The 21,930-nt window shown below is 31.4% G+C and overlaps 3 protein-coding genes across 4 annotated transcripts in view; all 3 read right to left on the reverse strand.

The window, feature by feature from the left end:
* Positions 1 to 3,198: 3,198 nt before the first annotated feature.
* The window catches only part of LOC123199857, a 69,075-nt gene continuing 50,343 nt past the window's right edge, over positions 3,199 to 21,930 (reverse strand). The window contains exons 5-6 of one of the 2 annotated variants that reach the window (XM_044614919.1): positions 4,126 to 4,229; positions 3,199 to 4,014 (exon numbers count right to left, since the gene is read on the reverse strand). In XM_044614919.1, coding sequence (XP_044470854.1) covers positions 4,167 to 4,229 — 63 coding nt within the window. In that variant the 3' untranslated portion in view covers positions 3,199 to 4,014; positions 4,126 to 4,166. Of the gene's footprint in view, positions 4,230 to 21,930 lie in introns of both variants that reach the window. The other variant, XM_044614900.1, reaches the window with a different exon arrangement.
* Positions 9,032 to 10,350, reverse strand: LOC123199933. Its single transcript, XM_044614983.1, has 2 exons — positions 9,951 to 10,350; positions 9,032 to 9,480 (listed from the first exon to the last, which is right to left on the reverse strand). Exons 1-2 carry the CDS (start codon positions 10,290 to 10,292, stop codon positions 9,130 to 9,132), a joined length of 693 nt encoding a protein of 230 aa, XP_044470918.1. The 5' UTR covers positions 10,293 to 10,350; the 3' UTR covers positions 9,032 to 9,129.
* Positions 11,552 to 13,742, reverse strand: LOC123199915 (probable disease resistance protein At1g61310). Its single transcript, XM_044614961.1, has 3 exons — positions 12,874 to 13,742; positions 12,377 to 12,701; positions 11,552 to 12,074 (listed from the first exon to the last, which is right to left on the reverse strand). The coding sequence occupies exons 1-3, from the start codon at positions 13,510 to 13,512 to the stop codon at positions 11,854 to 11,856; spliced, it is 1,185 nt and encodes a 394-aa protein (XP_044470896.1). The 5' UTR covers positions 13,513 to 13,742; the 3' UTR covers positions 11,552 to 11,853.

Consider the following 21,930-nt stretch of genomic DNA (forward strand, 5'->3'; position numbering starts at 1 on the left):
TTTAAACAAGTCAAAACAAGCTCGGCTTAAACGAATTTAAGCTTGAATTCGAGAGTTAAATATTTTTTAGTTTGAGCTTTAAGGGTATTCAGTTTGCCAAGTTCGTGAGCTTAAAAATTTTCAATATGAATCGACTAAAATGACATTGTTTTGATCAATACACATTAAAACGATATTATTTTTGTTATTTTTTGCTCGAATTGAGCTTGAACTCAACCCAAACTTGATTCGATCCCTCTCAAGCGAGCTAATCTCAAACAACTTTGAGATAAGCTCGAGCTCGATTTAATTCAAATCCAACTTTACATATCATCAAGTAAGTAAAAATTACTTTTGAAGTTACCATTGTTAATGTTGCATTAATTAATATTAACTAGAGGTGGATTCGAGTCAACCCAAGCTGAGCCCAAATAAGGGCTAACGTGAGATCAAACTTAACTTACTAGATTTACAGTGATTTCATCAGAAAGGTCGTCAAAGAAGAAGATGAAGGGTCACCAGACGTGAAGACAAAGAATCATCGAAGAAGAAGAAAACTCGTGAGAGAAAATGAATTTGTTGACAACTCAATTGAATCATGCTAACTTGACTAGATTTTGAACTGAGGCTTTCCCTACTTAAGCTCAAATCATTTGAGCCGAATACCAAGCCAAACAAGAACCAAAGTGGATCTCATCCAACCATAATATTATCTAACATTCATTATGATAATAATATTATAAATATCATATTTTATATATAGCAATGTTATGAGTACACATTTTTTATGTATAATTTGGGTATACAGATGATGTTTCACTATATGATTAGGTAGTTCTTTATCTTTAATTCAAAATCATCAAATTACATAAAGATATATCATTAATATACTTAAATTGTGTATTAAAAATTTGTACTCATAATTTTATTGATTTATATAATCTCATGTAAATGTCACTATGCAAATTTTATATGGCCAGAGATGCAGTCCAAAAAAGCCCAATGGACATTTTCCTCTACTTCAACCCAAAACTAACCTGAATGACAACAATAAAAACAAAATCACAAATGCGCAGAGGCATTCTCAATTACAAACAACACTCTATTTCACAAGGGCCACAGTGAAAACATAAACCAAATTAAGATTTTACTACTTACCAGAATTGTAATATATATGGCTTAGAATTGGTCAAGAACCTTATTTAAATTTTGAAATCATCATAAAAATCTCCAAATTACCATACTTCATTTTCAAACTAGATGGATTCGTGGATGAAATCTCCAACATGTGAATGAAACATAAGTTCCAAATTTCTAAAACTTAATGAAAAAATCTGATTTCAACAATAGCTCTAGTAAAATCTTTAATTCTAACTCTTTGATCTTCATATCACTTCATGCTTTCTTCCTTCTTTGTGTAATTGATTACATGAAGTTGGAATTTCAATTCATAGAGGCAACATCTGATTAGTAATGATGACAACAATTACAATTGGTAATTATTCCAACTGTGATGATTAATTGACAACGATTGATATATGCCAACATTATCTATTAGAATTGCCCATTATTCCGATAACGATGACGATTAATATTGGTGATTATTCTAATCGGATGTCTCTTTAGATTGTCATGCCTACATTATAACTTGTTTTGATCTCTACATTGTTAAGATATTTTCTTTCTAAAAATATTTAGATTTCATAAAAAAATTTGGTGATTATAGGAAAGGATGTCAATTATATGTGACTGTTCAACTTGTTTGTGTGACGGAATAATGTTTGATGGCATTATGAGCAAAGAGCATTATTATGTATGTAGTAATAACAAGAAAATTTGAAACATATCCAATCAAAAGAATAATATAAAATTGTGAAAATATGTAACCAATTAGTGTATAGACCATACAAACTGGTTATGGTCACAATACATATATACACGAGCATTACATGTAGTGGAAAAAATAATGATGACATGGTTCAATTATAAACATAGTTTATATCCATGAGACCAAGTATGAAAATCTCAAATTCACTATAACAAAATTAATCAATAAAACCAAAATTCTCAATCATCAAAGCATAAACTTAAAAATTAAACATCAATTAACAAAAAGTTACACAAATTTGTAGAAGAACACGAACATCCCACTCATTTATCACTTAAACATCCAACTTAAGTGAAAATGGTCAATTTTCTCTTGAACATTCAACCTAATTCCCTTTAGTTTGAAAAAGATTAAAATCCCTTCAACCTTTTGTCATATAATCTGTTAAAAGATATTGAAACATTGTATATAAGGAGCTTGAAGAACATTATAAGATTTAGAAGAATGAATAATATTTAGCTCAATTTAAAATAAAGGAGAAGGTGGTTTATATATAGTAACTTCATGTCATAAATTGGTGCCGCTTGTCTAAACAGATTATAATAAACCTATGTACTTGTGCTAGAAAAATAGGAAGTATAGTCTATTTCAAATGTAGTTAAAAAAACTAACTTTTTCAACTGATAGATATTTGTGTAAGAGTTATGATTACAAAGTGCATGCAATTTACTATAAACATTCATGGTTTGCAATTAGGCCTGGATACGACCAGACCAACTTGCTCTCGAAAACTAATTTGGTTCAATTTAATTTGTTTCAAACTTGTTTAATTCAAATTCAGACCTAAATCTAGCCAAAAGATTTGCCTCATTTTTCAATTTGAGCCAAACTCGAATCAAGAGATGTTCAGCTCGATTTCAACATGAATTCAAGGCTTAAATCAATAGTTCAAATTCGTGGCTTGATTTGACTAGAATTCATGGCTCAAATCAACTCGAATTTAGTGGTTCGCATTGACAATTTGAATTCATGGCTCGAATAAAAAACTTTGAATATTATTTAAATAAAACGACTTTATTTTGTCAATGAACCACGAATCCGAGCCATGAATTTGAACTGTCAATTTGAACAATTAATTCAAGCTGAATCGAGCTATGAATTCGAACTATTGATTCGAGCTACAAAATCAAACCAAACTCTAACCGAACCAAGCTAAACCATTTTTTATTTGAGCTGAACTTGAGTCGAATTCAAACCGAATCATTTTTTATTCAAGATAAACTCGAGCCAAGAAATGTTCGTGCTCGACCTGGCCCAAATCCACCCCTATTTGCAATTAAGAATTTACAACCTAGATCACAGGACTCCAATATCAGAATGCGCAAAAACACTTCCAACTCAAATATATTTTTGTTTTGACAAGTAAATATATATATTAAAAACCCGAAAACAGGGACACAAAGACAACCTAAGCTCATCCCACAGGATTGCCAAAAAACACTCCAAGTACAAGACATCACAAACCCAATGGCTAAAACTCTCACTCAATTGCAAACCAACAATAAACCACTTGAGAACAGAAAACGTACTAGGGACGACCAACTGAAATTAAAATAACCAGTTGCAATCCATGCATGGCAGGACGCCAAAGACAGCAAGAAGAACCCAGCCAACAGTATGAAGCGTCAACTGGCACACACACGATACAACAGTATGAAGCATCCCAGGAACCAGGAGCAGACACAGAAATGGACCAATGTGCAACCATTTCACTAAAAAGCCACTTAACTGGAACCACAACCAAGAACCAGGCGCGCAAAAACACTGCTGGAACGCTCCAGGAGAGAGAAGAAAAGACGCTGGGAGAGAAAGGATTAAGAAAGCAGCAACCATCAAACGGAGGAAGAGGCCAGCAGAACAGGCAGCAGCAAGGCAGCAAAAGGTCAACAAACCCAATGAACCCCAATGCAGGAGAGAACCAACAGGGGAGAGGGATGCAGGAATCAGCAACTCCACAGAAGGAGAAAGGCAAGAGAACAGGAGAGGATTTCAGCACCAAAGCAGCTGCAGAGAGCCAACCCAAGCCAAAATAGACCAGCAGCAGAACGGCGCCTCCACAGGACCCAAGAACTCACGGGAAGAAGCTAGGCCGATGCAGAGGAGAACCACAGAGAACCAGAGACCCCCGGGGAATTATAGAGAAAAGGCTGAAAACACAACAGAACATGGAAACAGGCAGGAAACATGGATTTGAGACTAGAAACTTCAGAATCAAACATGGAAGTGAATATACTTTGAGAATTAGCAAAACAATTTACACGATAAATATGGCTCCATAGTTGTGACTGAGTCCAGCCGGTTAACAAGTTACATCAACAATGTAATCTGCAATACATTTCAGCGTTCTCTTCTTAACAGACACCTGCGGAAAGATATATCCAAGTCAAAGAAAATATTGCTACAAAAGCGTATTTCCCACATCAGTGATGAAGGTGCAGAGATAACGAATAGATGGAATACTAGAACAGAGAAATTATCAAAATCAACATCTTTGAATATGCACATAAAGTGATACCATGTGTAACATCCTAGGGGAATTCCACATCGACAAAACATGAGAGATGTTGCTTATATATGAATATCCCACGTTACAGGAATCCTTTTGGGTTGCAAAAACTCTGCTTTGCTAATTCATATACAACTGTTAATGAAGATCTTTAAAATTTAATGATATATAAAGGGTTAAAGGATTTAACAACCACTACAACTGAAAGCACCAAAAAAGACAAAACCCAGATCCAGGAAAAAAAATTTGAACACGTGTGCATTGTAATTGAATGTGTAAGATCACTGCCTAGAATGCATTGCCATTTCTAGCGTTCTGAATCACAAAGCAGCGTTGACCAAAATGAAGAACAACCAGATGAGAAAATCGCTTTTAAAAGGAATTAGGACTAAAAGAGTTCGAAGTTTGAATACCCAAATAAAACAACACTTTTGTAAGTTGGGTAGTTGTCATTATATCAACAAGTCATCATACAGATATATAAATAGTATTAAAACAAATTCCTTCCAAATCAAGTTGAAGGTCAAACTTGACAAATTCTTAAAACCATGGCTCAAGCCATGACTGCTCATTTTGGGCTCGATTGAGTTGAGTTGACATTAGAGCTCGAATTAGATTGACTCAAATCAAACTCTATCGTGTGGTTGTTATGATGGTTTGAAATTGATGGTAACATAAAGCTATGAAGCCAGATACTCAAGCAAACTTGACATGAGTCATTGCCTTTAGATAGGGTTGTTCAAAACTAGTTAACCGAATTAGTTTGACAAATTTTCGAACCGAATTGAATTGTCGGTTTGGATAAAATCATAAACTGAAAGTGAACCGAACTGAAAATATCAATTAACCAAATCGAATTTTCAATTTATTGATTTTGAACCGAATTTTAAAAAATTATCTTATTTTTATTTTTTTCAATTCTTTTTTGAAAAAGATTCAATATTTTATTAATTTCTTATTCAATTTTGTTAAAACTAGTTTGGTTTGATTAACCTTTTATAAAAATTGACAAATCTATTTTTGTATATTTTTGAATTGGCTTCAAAACATGTTTTTCAAATAATCTATTTTTTGATTTAGTTTTTTTATTCAAAAATCAGTTCAATTTGGTTACCAGATATTTTTAAACACCCCTACCATTAGACGCTTAGCTCTGCCAAAATTTATATGATTAGATAATATCACTATAGTCCCTTGAATCATTAATCAATATTATATTTAACCTTCCAATATCTTAAAAAATATAGCCAAAATCTATTTAATCAATTGACTTTCTTATGAATTATGTTTAAAAAGACAATGTAAACTCATTTAATACTACACACTTACCATGTGGCTTTGCAGTTTCCTACCATGGGAATCTTTCCCATAACCTTGCACAATCTGTAATCATAGAGAACATTGCATTAATGGTTAAAACAAAAATTGTGGAAAATTATATTAGAAGATGAAGAATTTCATCAATAAACACCTGACTACTACTTGAAAATCACATACATCCTATTACTGTAGCTTCTCACTTAGAGGATTTTGATTCAATACTAAAGACCATACAAGACTGATTAGCGTTAATTCAATTAAGGAGAATGGAGAACTCTAATAAAAAATATATTGTTAAATAAATAAATACGTACCATTTTGTAATTGTTGTGTGACTAAATTTAGGTCACTTGAATAACTTTTCCAATTCACTTGTAATAACCTTGACATGCTTAAGCCTCCTTTAGAAAATGTTTTCATCTTGGAGCATCTTCCCACGGATAATCTTTCCAAGAATGGGAATTTTAAGGTGTAATTCCCAGAGTAAAAGTGTGTGAGACTTTCTATACCACTCAAGGTCAAATCCTTCAATTTCTTAAAAACAATTTCACCATTCTCTAAATCTCCCTCATTTGCTAATATTGCTACCATCATTTCACATTCTTTTATTGACAAACTTTCAAGACACACTAGACTTTGGGCTGTTGAGGATGTCATTAAGTTTTGCATTCCATTACAATGATGTACCCTCAAAGTCCTTAGATTTTCAAAAGATTGTGAAGGCAGCAGCAAACTAGTCAAATTGTGACAATAGTTTACATATAAAGAATGAAGATTTTGAAGAATTGAGTTTAGTTGGGAGTCTTGCTTTGAAATGCACTTTAAATTAAAAAGCCCCCACAATTCTAATTGTTTTAAGTTTGTGATTACTCCAATGTCCTCTTCACCTTCTCCAAACCAGAATAGTTCTTCATATGAACTCACTTTCAATATGAGGTTTTTAAGACTGACAAATTTCTTAAGGACTTGAATTGGAATATATGTATATTCATCCATAATCAATTCAAGAGTTTCTATTATGTAAAAGTTCTCTTGAAACTCTTCTTGCCAAATCACCATGATATCCCTTCCATCTAATTTCAATGTCTTTATATTGGAGCCAACCTAAAGAAGAATCATGTGTCAATCAATTTAAAATTAATTTTATCTTAAAAAAATTAAAAAAAAATTTAAATATGTTCAACAGGAACAAAAGAGAAAAAAAATATAATGAATTGATAGTCAGTTTTATCCTAGTAAAGGGGTATAAAAATGTGTGGTGACCACTAGTTAAATAATAATGCTCAATATATGCACAAACTAATATATATATTTTTTTAATGCAGAATCAAGGTCAACATTTTTAAAACAAATTTATTATAATTACCACCCAAAATATATTATTATTAAAAAATTGCAGAAATCTATTTAAGCTAATTAATTGAATGCATACCTTTTGTTTGTGTACTTGCTGTATAGTTGAATTCAAGTCATTCCCTTCATTTTCTATCTCCTCTTTCTCATAATTGATTTTGTGTAACATTGGTGTGCTTAACATTCCTTGACAAAAAGACTTCATATTGTAGCATTCTCTTATAATTAACTCTTCCAAAGATGGGAAATTGAAAGAGTAATTCCCAGAGCAAAAGAATGAGAGACCATGTAAATATTCAAGTGACAATTTGTTCAAATTGTTAAAAACAACTTGTTCACTACTTGATCTTGCATATCCCTCATTTTCTACTATTTCAAACAGCTGGTCACAGTGTGATATTCTTAATTCTCTTAATTGCACCAAGTTTCTAGCCATTGAAGGTGTCATTAAGTTAAAGAACTCATCGCAACATTCTACTTTAAGCACTTTAAGATTTTGGAAAGGTGTAGATAGCAGTGGACTCAACAACATTTCACAACTCCATACATGTAGAACTTCAAGACTTGGAAGATCAGATAGCCTCTTAATTTCTTTGTAATTACAGATATTTAGTTGAAGCTCTTTCAGATTGTGAAATCTCTGAAGGGGTTCAAGCGGAATATATGCTGACTTATGTCCACAGATTTGAAGAGTTTTAGATTGATTTTGCCAAGTAATTTCTACTAAAGCATTTCGTAATTCAAATACCTCCAAATGGGAGTTGATCTACAAATTCATCAAAATAAAATTCGGTTAGTATTTAATATTCTTAAACAAAACTTTAATCCAGTTATACTAATTTTTAATTTATCATCCTTTTTAGTATGCGTGCAAGTTTCACATTTTTCTCAAAGTTATAATAAAAATTTATTGTTGATTTCTGAAATCATAATTGATAATCTATTTTTAAAAAATAGGAATTAAATGACTTTAATTGATATAATCCTAAAGAGAAATTGTTCAAATCAAATATATATATTTGAGTTAAATTCTCTAAATTTAGTTCCAAAGAAAATTAGAGAAGATAAGAATTCCATATTTAAACTTTTGAATAAAATGTTAAAATATATATAGATAATCTTATTTTGTTCTTTCAAGAAACAATGAAATAAAAGATTCATACCTTATCTTCCAAGAAAATAGATTTTGGATCTAAAATGTTAAATTCAATCTCCCCGTTGTTTTCTTTGAAGCTAAGATACTTGGCACAATTTCTCACAATCAACTCTTCCAACTTTGGCCATTCTGAAGTATGTATTTCAGGGTAGAAAGCTGTAAGTTCTGGTAGATTTTCAAGCTTCAATAAGGTTAAATTCGGAAAGACAAAATTGAGAACAACATTTTCTCCTTCTTTTGCAACAATCTCTTCTAAAACCTTACAATCCCCTATCATTAGTTGTTGGAGTTGGTGGAGAGTTTTTGCAATGGAAGGTGGAAATGCATATTTTATATTTCCACAATTCAAAAGGATCAATTGTGTCAAATTTTGATAGAAGAAAGTTGGATGTTGGTAGTAGCAAATTTCTCTTGAATTGTCATCTTGGAATGCCTTGTACTTGAAATCAACGAGGATTTCCTGCATTGCGAGTTGATAATTGTTCCAATATAAAGTAATTAAAAATTGCATTAATTCTTTGTCTCTTTTTCTAAACTAACTAAACTTGCATAAATAAGTAATTATAGAAAACAAATTAATTGATTGCATACCTCGTCTTTCTTTTTGCACAATTCATGTATAGTTTTATTAAGATCATTCCCTTTAACTTCTATTTCAAATTCCTCGTAATTGACTTTGTGCAACTTTGGAGTGCTTAATATTCCTTGAGAGAAAGTCTTCATATTGGGATATTTTCTTATAATTAATTCTTCTAGTGATTTGAAATTGAAAGAGTAATTCCAAGAGCAAAAGTATGTGAGGCTTTCTAACTCTTTAAGTGACAACAACTTCAAATTGTCAAAAACAATTTCGCTACTTTTTGCATCTCCCTCATTCTCTACTATTTCAATCAACATTCCACAACATGATAATTTCAATTCTCTTAACTACACCAAGCTTCTAGCCATTGAAGGTGTTGTTAAGGCAACTAACCCATTCACACCCCAGATGTCTAGGACTTTGAGATTCTGGAAAGAAGCTGAAGATGGCATTAGACTCATCAATTTCCTACAATCCTTTACACATAGATCTTCAAGATTTGGAAGATTAGATACACTCTTAATTTCTTTGTATTCACACTCAAATAGTCTAAGCCTTTTCACACTTTGAAATCTTTGAAGGAGTCCAAGTGGAATATTTGCTCTATCCAACGTGATAGTAAGAACTTTATATTGACTCTGCCATCTAATGTTTCTCACACCATCATGCAATCTAAATTCCTCCAAATTGTGGTTGATCTACATATTTATTAAAAAAAAAGTTTAATTAATAACTTATTTTTTTGGATCATTAATAACTTATTTTTTTGGAAAATTTTAATTTTTTCCTGTTTCCTCTGAATTTAGTCGTACATAAATATATAGAAATGAAAAATCAGCCAACTCATTAAGCTTTCAAACAATAAGAGAGACGATGCACCTTTTAAATATATTTCTAATAAAAAAATAAAATTATATTTTTGGTTTTCACAACTTAGATTACTTCAACCAAAAAAAAAAATAAAAGAGATGCCATGAGTCACATAATGCAATTAAAATGTGTGACTCATATAGATAGCGTTTATAGATAATTTGATTCAAAATTACATTGATTTTTTGCTTAACAGAATTGTCCAAATTCAATTGATCATTCTTTTTTTATTTTCTACATTTTGATTCAAGTGAAAATAGACATTAAAAATCACATATTTAAAACAAGAGATTCGTACCTTATTCTCTAAGCAAAGGAATTTTGACTCTGATATTGGAAGTGCACCCTTCTTGTTATCATCTTGCAAGCCTAAATATCTCGAAGTCAAATTTTCACAATATTCTATCACCAACCTTTTTAACATTGGGAACTCTAAAGCATGTATTCTTGGATAGAAAATTGTAAGTTTTGGAAGTTTTTTGAGCACCAATTCGGTTACCTGTGGAAAGATAGAATTAACAATAGTTTCTGCTCCTTCTTCTTCTTCAACAATCTTCTTTAAAACCTCACAATCTATTATTTCTAGGCATTGAAGTTTTCTGAGGCTTTTGGCTATAGAAAATGGAAACACATATGTCATCTTTCCACATCTCTCCAACTTCAATCGTTTCAAATTTTGAGAGAAATTTGAAATTCGGTTGTCCCAAATCTTTCTCAGACTAATATTGTACAAAACTAATGTCCTAAAATTAGTAAAAATAACTTGCAACCAAAGTTAATTGTTGTTTCAATATATGTATGAACTTATATGATAAGAAACTTAAAAAATAATTTAGTAAAATCAATTTGAAATTGCGTTATTATATGGACATTCAACAGAAGGACTTGGTAGTGAAATTGAATGAAAAATCTAAATCACTAGGAAAAAACAAAGAACTGCAAAAATAGGTTAAAAAAACAATATCACAACTCTATGTGAATAAGCATAAAAGAAAACAAGAATATATAATAGAGAAATACAACAAGTTAAAGTCAATCAAACCTTTTCATTAAATAGAGGCATGATTTCATTGGACTGCAAATCAAATTTTGAATCCTCAACATAGTTCTCGTCTTCTGAAAATTCAGCTAACTGTAAGAGTTCAACTTTCTTGAATCCATGTAATTCTTCTAGTGACCTGATAGAATTAAATTTAACTTCCAACATCCTCAAAAGCTCATGTTCCCCATAATGCTCAAGTTCACCATATTCTTGATATAGGACTGAACAATCTCCTACAAATATTTTGTACCGTTTAGGCTGTTTGGCAAATAAGTTTTTAGGTAGCACATTGTTATCTCTAACATCCAATTCTACACTCGTGAGATTAGACAAGGGTTTTAACTCCTTGAGTACTTCAACCTTCCACTGAATAAGGCATCCCTTTATATGACATTCTTCCAATTGCAATAATTTTGATATCACATTTGGCACAATAACTTGCAATTGTCTACAATTGCTTAAATCTAATAACTTGAGCTTCGTTAGTTGACCTATTTCTATAGGCAACTCCTTAATAATTGAATGTTGCAAGCTAAGGACTTTTAATTTCTTTAGCTTTCCAATAATAGCAACATCTTTAATTGTGCTATCATCTAAACATAGTGTTTGAAGATCTTTCAAAAGATGAAAGGATGACGGCAATGACGGTTGGTGCAATCCAACTAAATTTAAAACTCTAAGCTTTGGCATCACAATGAAGAAGTCCTCTGGGATTTTGAAATGAGAGTTGGACATATAGAAATATTCAAGAGCTGGACATTCCAAATCTTTAGGTTGAAGTTGACTAATAATAGTGCTACTATCATGGAAGGAGATTTTTGTGCATTTCTTGAGTTTATCTCTATCCTTCCATTCTCGTTCAATGTCATTTTTCGATGTAAATACATGATGATCAATGTATGCTATTGTTATAGCAACAGTGCGAACTACATCATGCATAGCAAATTGTTTGCTTCTAACCACGTCTAGTAACAAACTAGCATCTTTGAGGTCACGAACCAATTTATCCAATCTATCTTGTGCATCTTCCATTGTCAAATTAGTTCCTTCAAGTATATCCAAACACACAACATGTTTGAATAAGTCTGAAATGGAAGTATTATTTTCCATTAGACTGCAAATTAAAAACGTTTTCTTAAGTTCTTCATCCCTTAAATAATTATAACTTAAAGGCCATCTTCATGTATTCCTTTTCTAGGAATCCCATGAACTTTGTTGGTGATGGTGCTCTTAATTCTCGCAATGCTACTTTCCAATCAGATGGATGACTCTTGTTTTTTAATGCTTTTGCTATGGTAGAAATGATGATGGGCAATCCTCCGCATTCTTTGCATACATCATTCGGTAGAGAATTCAATTCATGTGTTTGGATAACATCACCTGCAAATAGAGCTAGTATTATACTAATTGCATGTCTATTTACATGCATACTCTGCATATTTAAAAATAAGAAAATTTTAAAATAAGATTATACTAATTCCACGTTATAATTAATGTCAAATGACAAACAAAAAACAAATTACTAAGTCAATAGTAGGAGATACCAGTAAACTTAAAATTTATATGTTAAACAATTAAAATTGTGAAAATTCTCTAAGGTTATAAAAATTAATAAATCTGGATTTTATGAAAATTGGGCAAACCAAGAAAACATACAAGTGAAAATTTTATAACAAGATTACCAGCCATCTTCCTGAATAGGTTCCAAGATTCTTCTTCTTCTAAAACGCCCAATTGGAAATTATTTGTGGAGCCCATCTTCTCCAATATATCTAAGTTTCTTGTCGTGAACATTAGTTTACATCCTCCACGATCCATTTTAGAAGGAATAACGATAGTCTTGAGATCAATATCTTCCCAAATATTGTCTAAAATTAGAAGGATCTTCTTACCGCTCCTCAATCTCTCATATAACTTATTTGCTCTTTCAGTCTCGTTACTGAATTTTATGCTCAACTTCTCTACAATTTTTGTTTGAACTTTTTCTATATCCAAATTTTGTGTTACCTATAAGACAAGAATAAGATTCCCAATTTAAGAATAACAAACAGGGAAGAATAATTTTAAACTAATAGCTGTTTTATTTTCTTTCAATCGTTTATTATTACTTCCACTCTAATAGTACCAATCATGCAAATAATTATCACTGAAAATAATCATAAGAAAGCTCAAACATTACCTCAACAAAAACAATGTCCTCAAACAAATTATCCTTCTCTGCTTTCCTTCCAGCTTCCTGCACAAGAGTAGTCTTCCCAAGACCAGCCATTCCATAAACACCAATCATGTACACATTCTCGTCATTTAATGCATCCCACACATTCTTCACCATAGAGGTTCTTGATTCGAATGCCAAATAATCTTCACTAGATCTAAGCCAGATATCTTGTGGAATAGTAGGAAAGGAAACTTGATCGAACTCCTTTTCTTTCTGGAGGAGTGGATCAATACCCTCCCGCTTTAATTTGAAAGCTTTCTTGTTTTGTTTGTAGTTGATGCACAATCTCTTGAAACATTGAGGGTTGTTTGCTTTCTCTTGAATCAACTGCTCTGCTTCAGTAATTGTCTTCTCCACATCTGTTAGCCAGTCTTTAACATTCTGTTTGATCTCTTCCACATTTCTTTGAGCAGCAATAACCTTATGCTGAACTTCGTCTCTTGTATTCTTTAGCTTCTTAACTTCCTTTTCCAGCCTTTTGAAATTGGTGCTGTAGTTGTACAAGTACATAAATTGACGCCAAATCGGAGCAGCCAACGACTTACCAACTTCAAGAACAGGACTCAACTCACCCCCGATACTCCCGGCACCATCAACCATTTTTTATTTTTAGCTTTTTTCAAGTTTGAAAAACAGAAGTAAAGCAAACGAAAACTGAAGAAGATTTTAGTAAAGCAAATAAAGTAAGGAAATTAGGTAAAATAAAGAAGATTTGTGGGTAAACAAGAAAACAAGGGAACTGGTTTCAGAGAGGTTTGTTAATGATTGAGAGAGAACATAACTGAAGATGATGAAGAGAGATTACAATGAACACGAATGAATTGCTTTTAACTTTGCAGAAAACAACTTTCATTAATTTAAAATATTTTATGAATTTTCTCTATGAATCAAATAAATAAGTGAAAATGATCTTATAAGATGATTAGGTATCTGTCATTGTAATTTAAAATATTTTAACTCAAAAAATTATAAAACCAAATAAATAAGTATGCATCATTGTAATTTTAATATTTATCCCATTCTCAAAAACCAAATATCTAACCCTCACTAGATAGCGATAACCTTGAATGTATTGTCGTAAAGATATAAAATCGAAGTGGTTGTCAATTCTAACAAATAATGTAAGCTTCTTGCTCTGAATTTTGATTGAACTTAAATATTTATAGAAAATTTCCTATTTCTCAATAGTTCATGGTCCCATTAGAACTCCAAATGCGAGGCCTGATTTAAGAGTGGAAATTAATTTTGACATTGGTTGTATCTTCAAGAAAAAGGTAATAACTTTGGTTACTTTGCAGAGAAGCATATGACACAAATTATAGAATTATATGAAGAAAACATAGAAAATGTTCTGGTGGAAGCTATGCTTATTCCCCTATGATCAAATCAAACTATGAAGTTATCAAGATGAGTCATGCGAATATTGCACAATGTTGTAAAGATCTTCCAAGTAGAATTCTCGAGCATATGTTGAATCGACAAGTCTTTATTCATCTTATTTTTAGGTATTCTCAGAATAATCGGATTTATAAATTCATCCCTTTACAACATTAGTTTAGCTGTTGTTCTTAAAACACCATTCTTTTTATTATTATTTTCTTTCATAATAATTGATATACTCTCTCTCAATGCCTCAAACAAAGTTAATTTGATTTAAATTAGTGTTTAGTTTGATTTGAACTGAATTTAATCTAATGTTTCAATTCCATAAGTTGAATAGAGGTGTGGGAAAAAGGATTCAAACAAAAAAACGAACTAAATTATTTAAAAATTATGATTTAGTTCGGATTAAGTTCAAGAATAGTTTGGTTTAATTTGAAATTTAAAATAAATAGTTTAAGAGAAATGATTTTTTTTCGAATGCACGAGAAATAACCGAAAGTGAGACTTTTTTTTATGAAGAAATAAGAAATATTGAAACCCAGTTTTTCTCAAAGAAAATGAGAACCCGAAATTTGGCAGAAAAAGGTTGAAATAAAGAAAGTGAAAAAGAGAAAGAATTCCATGGAATCTAGGGATGGCAATTTGGACCCGACTTTAGGGGCCCTGACCCTCCCCGACCCCAACGGGGAAGAGGAAGGGGACGGGGACGGGGACGGAGATGAAAAAAAACCCCGCAATTGGGGATGGGGATACATGTGTCCCCTCCCTGTCCTTTTATATTAATATATTTATTTAAAATACTAATATATTTTTATAGTTTAAAATTATTTATGTTTTTTAAATTTATTTAGGTTTTTTTCATACATATCAAAGTAGTTAATATATTATATTTATGATATTTGAAACAATAAAACTATGTGCACCCATTTTTGGTACACAATTTGTGTACACAGATGAGGTGTTATCATGTGATTGGATGTTTCTTTATTATATGATGACACATATTTTAAAATCACCTAATTACATTATGACAGATCACTGTGTACATGAATTGTATATAAAAAATGGGTACACATAACATTGGTCAAAGAAGATATTTTTTTTGCAAGTACGGGGAGAGGTTTTTTCCCCGCAGGGACGGGGAAGGGATTTTTCTTTGCGGGGAGGGGATGGGGAATCATTTTCGTCCCCGTAGTGGGGACAGGGATTGATATCCCCTAGGGGACCGGAACGGTGATTGAGATCCCCTCCCCACCCGTCCTCGTTGCCATGCCTAATGAAATCCAATTGATTTGAGAATATTTATTAAAGAAAATGAGGAAGGTAGAATATTATTGACTTATTGACCTCATAATAGAATAAAGTAGGTAGAATATTTAAACAAACGCATATTCCAAGCACCAGAATAAAGTAGCTGAAACTTGAAATCTCAAATTAGTATCTACTAAATATTGAAAACTCAATTTTTTATCTGTAAATGGTTAAAATTAACATCATCAATTATTTACACATATAATGTTAAACACCATATTTTTATATTTTCCCACCGTCACATAGTTCCACATAGGGCTAGATATGAGCCGAGTCGAGCTTGAACAAGGCCCAACTCGTTTTCAGCTTGTTTTCAGTGAGCCTAAGCTCGGGCTTGCCGAACTCACTAAACACATGTTCGTGTTTGGCTCGTTTCATAATTTTAGTGTTAGGGTTTGGCTCACACTTAGCTCGGGTTTGCTTTGGGCTCGTATTTCAAAGAATAAACGGTGTCGTTTGTTCTAAGTTAAATGTTTTTTTATTTGAGTGTTTGGCTCACTTAACCAGTGTACAGATTCGGGCTTGTATTCGTTTTTTGCTTAAAATTTAGATTTGTCTTCGGGCTTGGGCTCGTTCAAGGTAAGCTCGGGCTCGGGCTTGTTCGAGCAAAGCTCGTTTCGAGCCGAACAAGCTTGCTTCGAATCCACCCCTAGTTCCACGGTTTCATTTTGAGCCAAGTGGTTGGTGATTTGCTTGTGAAGCTTGCCGTGGCAGCCTCAATGCCTGTCTCAGCCACCACTTCCAAGCCAAACATGGCAGCCACCATGCCTACCATAACCCGAGCTTCCAAACCACCTGGGGCGTCCGCCAAGCCTCCAGAAAATTTATGCAAAACCGGAGAGAAAGATGGGCAATAACCGGATGGAACAGTTGCAGCGTCGACGGGCAACAGAAACTGGCGAACAAGTCAGGCAGTTGAAACCAATGTCCATCTAGAGTTGAGAGAATTTTTAGAAAACCGAAGGGGAATAAGTTTTAAAAAAATTGTTAATTTTCTGTAAGAAGGTGAATACAAATTTTTATTTATTTTAATATTATTAATTAAACCATAGATTTGTTCTTAAAATTAACTCATTTTGTTAATTTTAATACCTGTAGATGGGAGTTTGATATTTAATATTTGACAATTATTGATTTAAAATTTCATCAAACCTTGGGTGAGAATAAACCTTTTGGCCAACTTGAAACGACTCTATAACCATGGATAGACAGAATATATTTGACTTATTGACCACAAAATAAAGTAGGTAAATTATTTAGACAAATTTAAATACATGCATTTTCCAACCAGCAGAATTAACTCATGAATTATAACCTTTTTTTTATAATAAGAAAGCTTTATTTGAGCTGGGATATTTTTTGGGACAGAAGTTACCAATATCAAACAACTGAAATCTTAGATTTAATAACCAGTTTTATAACCTTTTTTATTTTGAAATATAGTCAAAAAAAATTTTTAATCTATATTCTTTTATTTGAAATCTCCTCTATTGCCCTCTCGAGATAGTTACTTCTAATTTCAATTAACTCAAAGTTCTATAAAATTCAATTGATTTGACAATAAAACTCACTACCATGTGAATAAAATATTTTCAGTGGTGTTTGAAAGGAAAGATAAGGGAGAATATGTGTTTAGACCGTTTCATTAATAGAGTTTCATCATCCCAATTGATCCCATTCCTTTATAATTGATGTGAGAGAAGAAAATTGAACATACAAGAGATAAAGTAGGTTATGTGTTTGGAGTTCCATCGCCATAATTGATCTCATTTATTTATATTTTATAGTCGAGTTGAAATCCATTATTTAAACATTAAAATCAAATTATTTTGTTATAGAGTCAGTTACTATGCTTTCATTTGTTTACACTAATTAGTTCAGTTTTAAAAAAATAATTTGACTTAAATAAAGTTTTTTAATTAAAAAAACAATTTAATTTTAAAGAGACTGTCTAACTTAAAAAAAGATTTTTTGTTAAAACATTATATAATTTTTAGATCGACAAAAATATAAATTTACTATTAATAAATCAATAGTGAATAATTATTTTTTTATAATATTATGAGTTATTTATCTATATAAATTGTTGTTTATTACAGTTACAAAAGATTTGAATTTTGTTTCTCAATCAAACATACTATGAAATGAAGATCGTATATGCCATTTTTGTGAATTGTAAAAGATTGTTTATTAATTAAGGTTAATCACTATAACTATGACTAAGATATTAATCTCTACAATTGAGGTTCAACCATTATGATAAGATTAATCACTACAATTAAGGATTAGTTATTATCAATCATGCAATAATTAAGAATATCATCTTATTGAGCATTAAATAATTATATTTTTTTGCTTTGGTTTTTATTTTATTGGATTTTTTTGTTAATATAATTATCTATAAATTATGAGAGTTAAAGCCAAGGAGAAAGTGAAAGTGTTATAATATGTGATGAATTTTCCCATCAAAGAAGGGATGTATACCTAACTTCGTTTAATGTGAGCATTCAAACTTGTCGTGAGGCATGGGGAATTCCTTATAAAGCACCCCACCCCATTGCAATGTTTAGATATTCGTCCTTTAATGCACACCATTCACTTGCTTATTCTACTTCTCTTCTCACTTTCATTTCTTTGCCTTTATATAAATATTTATGACATTATTGACCTTAGAATAAAGTAGGTAGATTATTTAGACAAACGCATTTTCCAAGCAACGGTGAGTATCTCTTCAAATAAATATTACAATAATTGAAATCAGATAATATTTTAAAGCAAGGTTTTAAAAATCGGACCGGACCGATCGGTCGAACCGGTTGGTCCGTGAACCAGAACTATAGCCGGGTTCGGTGGAAGGCAAAATCGTTTTGGAATAAAAATCGGATTGGACCGCGGTTGAACAGTCGGTTCTCGGCTGAACCGCGGTCCAAACCGGTCTATGCAGTTACCGGTTCAACCTGCATAAAAAATAAAACAGTGTTTTTCTTTTGTTTCTCTTCCTTGCAGTGCACACACGCAGACGCAGTCCTCAACTGCTGCAGCCGACGAATTTCCTGTTCCTTGACGACGACGGTTCGAATACGGCTGCCGACGACCACGCTGCCGTCGAGTGGTGTCGGTTTGCAGGCTTACAAGGCAGCAGTTTCACGACGACTTTCCAGGCTCAGACGTTGGCTGACGACGGCGATTTTCGTTGCTGTTGTGACCGGCGACGTCTCAGGCAACGACGGGAAGCTAGTGTTTTGTAAGTCCTTGACATTCTGTTTGATCTCTTCAACATTTCTTTCAGCAGTAGTAACCTTACGTTGGACTTCGTCTCTTGTATTCTTCAGCTTATCGGCTTGTTGTTCCAGATTTTTGAAATTGGTATTATGGTTGTACAAATACTTGAATTGATGCCAAATCGGAGCAGCCAACCACTTGCCAACTTCAAGGACAGGACTCAACACACCCCCGATACTCCCGGCAACATCAACCATTTTTTTTTTTTAACTTTTTTCAAGTTTGAAAAACAGAAGAGAAGTGAAGCAAATGAAAATAACTAAAACACAGACAATAACAGGACAACTAAGGTGCAAAATCAAATAGATTAAGGGAAATAGGTGAAATAAAGAAGATTTGAGGGTAAACAAGAAACGAAGGGAAGTAGTTTCAGAGAAGTTTGTGAGTGAAATTATTTTTGAGTAGTTTCTGAATGATTGAGAGAGAACAGAACTGAAGATGATGAAGATGATGAAGATAATGAAGATAGATTCAATTGCTTTTAACTTTGCTGAGAGCAACTTTTTCTATATAAATATAAAGTCAAAATTAATATTAATAATTGTTGCCACTTACAGATGTTAGTGTTCAATAATTAATAGTTTATGTATTTGTATAATTGGATTTGTTTTATGTATATGTTTTGTTTTGATGCAAAGTTAATTGTTATTACTTATTATATTTATGTTCAATAATACATATATTTTGTTAATTGTGAAAATTGAAAAGTATGCACAATATAAAATTTATTATGTAAAGCATATGTAATTACTAATTAAACATAATTTTTTTAGGTTTTTACATAAAACCAATCCAAACGGTCCAATCGACCGGTCCAAATGGTTCAATCGGTTCGACCGAAACCAGTACTTAAAACGGTTTTTATCCCGGTCCGGTTTTAAAACCCTTGTTTTAAAGTATACTGCTATGTAATATAGATATGGAGCTATTGAAGGAAGTGCAAAATAAAAGGAAATATCATAGAAACTGAAATATCTCAACTAGGAAGGTGAAAAGATCTTCCCTTGTTTGCTACGGAAGGAAAATAGGAAATTTCATACATAAGGTTATGAATAAATTCTTTTACTGAATTTGTCGCCTCGAATTAAAAAGTTTACATGTGTTCTTTGTTGGATTGATGTCATATAAGAATAAGTTAAAATAATTTAAAATTAAATATAAATTAGTAAAATTTAATAATTAATTTTAAAAAAATTAATTTATTAATAAAAGACCTAATCGACTTGTTAAGAGCCCGATATGACACAACCTCCAAAAGAGCAACTTGTGTCACGAGTCTTAGTGTTTATATAAGTTAACCCAACCCACAAGACTCATTATTATACAGTCCTTGACCCAACCTATAAGTACAATGAACTGCACCAAAGTTAGCTCAACCAAGCCTAATACAACCAGTACCGTGTCTACTAATGATTCATTATCAACTTAAAGTTCCATGAAATTCAATTGATTTGACAATGAAACTCACCAGTGTGTGGACAAATCTTTTTTTTTTTTGGTGATATGTGAATTGAAAGATGATAAAGAAGAAAATTGAAGATAAAGAGAGTAGAGAACACAATAGAGTTCCATTGTCACAATTGATCCCACTTCTTTATAGTTTATAGATGAGTTGAAATCCACTATTGATGTATTAAAATCAAACTATTTAGTAATGGATTTGGTCATTGTAGTTCTATTTGTATAGACTAGTGAGTTCAATTTTAAAAAGATAATTCCACTTAAATAATATTTTTTAATTAAAAATAATAATTTTTTTTGATTCAATTTCAAAGAAATAATCCTACTCAAGAAATAATTTTTTATTAAAAAATAATACAAACCCTATATGGTTTTTGAATCTATAAAAGTACGAACTTATTGTTAATAAGCCATTAGTAAATAATTATATTTTATAATATTGTGAGTTAACGAGTATTTATCTATATAAATTATTGTCTATTACCATTACAAACATTTTAATTTTGATAGAAAATCAAAGTGGCTGTCAATTCTAACAAATAATGTAAGCATTTTGCTCTGAATTTTGATTGAACTTAAATATTTATAGAAAATTTCCTATTTCTCAATAGTTCATGGTGCCGTTAGAACTCCAAATGCGAGGCCTGATTTAAGAGTGGAAATTAGTTTTTGACATTGGTTGTATCTTCAAGAAAAAGGCAATAACTTTGGTTGCTTTGCAGAGAAGCATATGACGCAAATTATAGAATTATATGAAGAAAACATCCAAATGTAATTAGCTAAACATAGAAAATGTTCTGGTGGAAGCTATGCTTATTCTCCTATGATCAAATCAAACTATGAAGTTATCAAGATGAGTCATGCGAATATTGCACAATGTTGTAAAGATCTTCCAAGTAGAATTCTTGAGCATATGTTGAATCGACAAGTCTTTATTCATCTTATTTTTAGGTATTCTCAAAATAATCTGATTTATAAATTTATCCCTTTACAACATTAGTTTAGCTGCTGTTCTTAAAACACTATTCTTTTTTTAATTATTTTCTTTCATAATAATTTATATACTCTCAATGTTTTCAATTTAAATTAGTATTTAGTTTGATTTGAATAGAATTTAATCAATGTTTCAATTCCATAATATAATTTTTAGGTCGACAAAAATAAAAATTTACTGTTAATAAATCAATAGTGAATAATTATTTTTTTATAATATTATGAGTTATTTATCTATATAAATTGTTGTTTATTACAATTACAAGAGATTTGAACTTTGTTTTTCAATCAAACATACTATGAAATGAAGATCGTATATGCCATTTTTGTGAGTTGTAAAAGATTGTTTATTTATACAATACAAACAAAACTATAAAAAGAGAAAAATCTATGCAATCATTATAATTAAGGTTAATCATTATAACTATGACTAAAGATATTAATCTCTACAATTGAGGTTCAACCATTATGATAAGATTAATCAGTACAATTAAGGATTAGCTATTATCAATCAAGCAATAATTAAAAATATTATCTTATTGAGTATTAAATAATTATATTTTTTTGTTTTGATTTTTATTTTATTAG

This window comes from Mangifera indica, chromosome 2 (assembly GCF_011075055.1).
Source record: "Mangifera indica cultivar Alphonso chromosome 2, CATAS_Mindica_2.1, whole genome shotgun sequence".
Taxonomy (NCBI): Eukaryota; Viridiplantae; Streptophyta; class Magnoliopsida; order Sapindales; family Anacardiaceae; genus Mangifera; species Mangifera indica.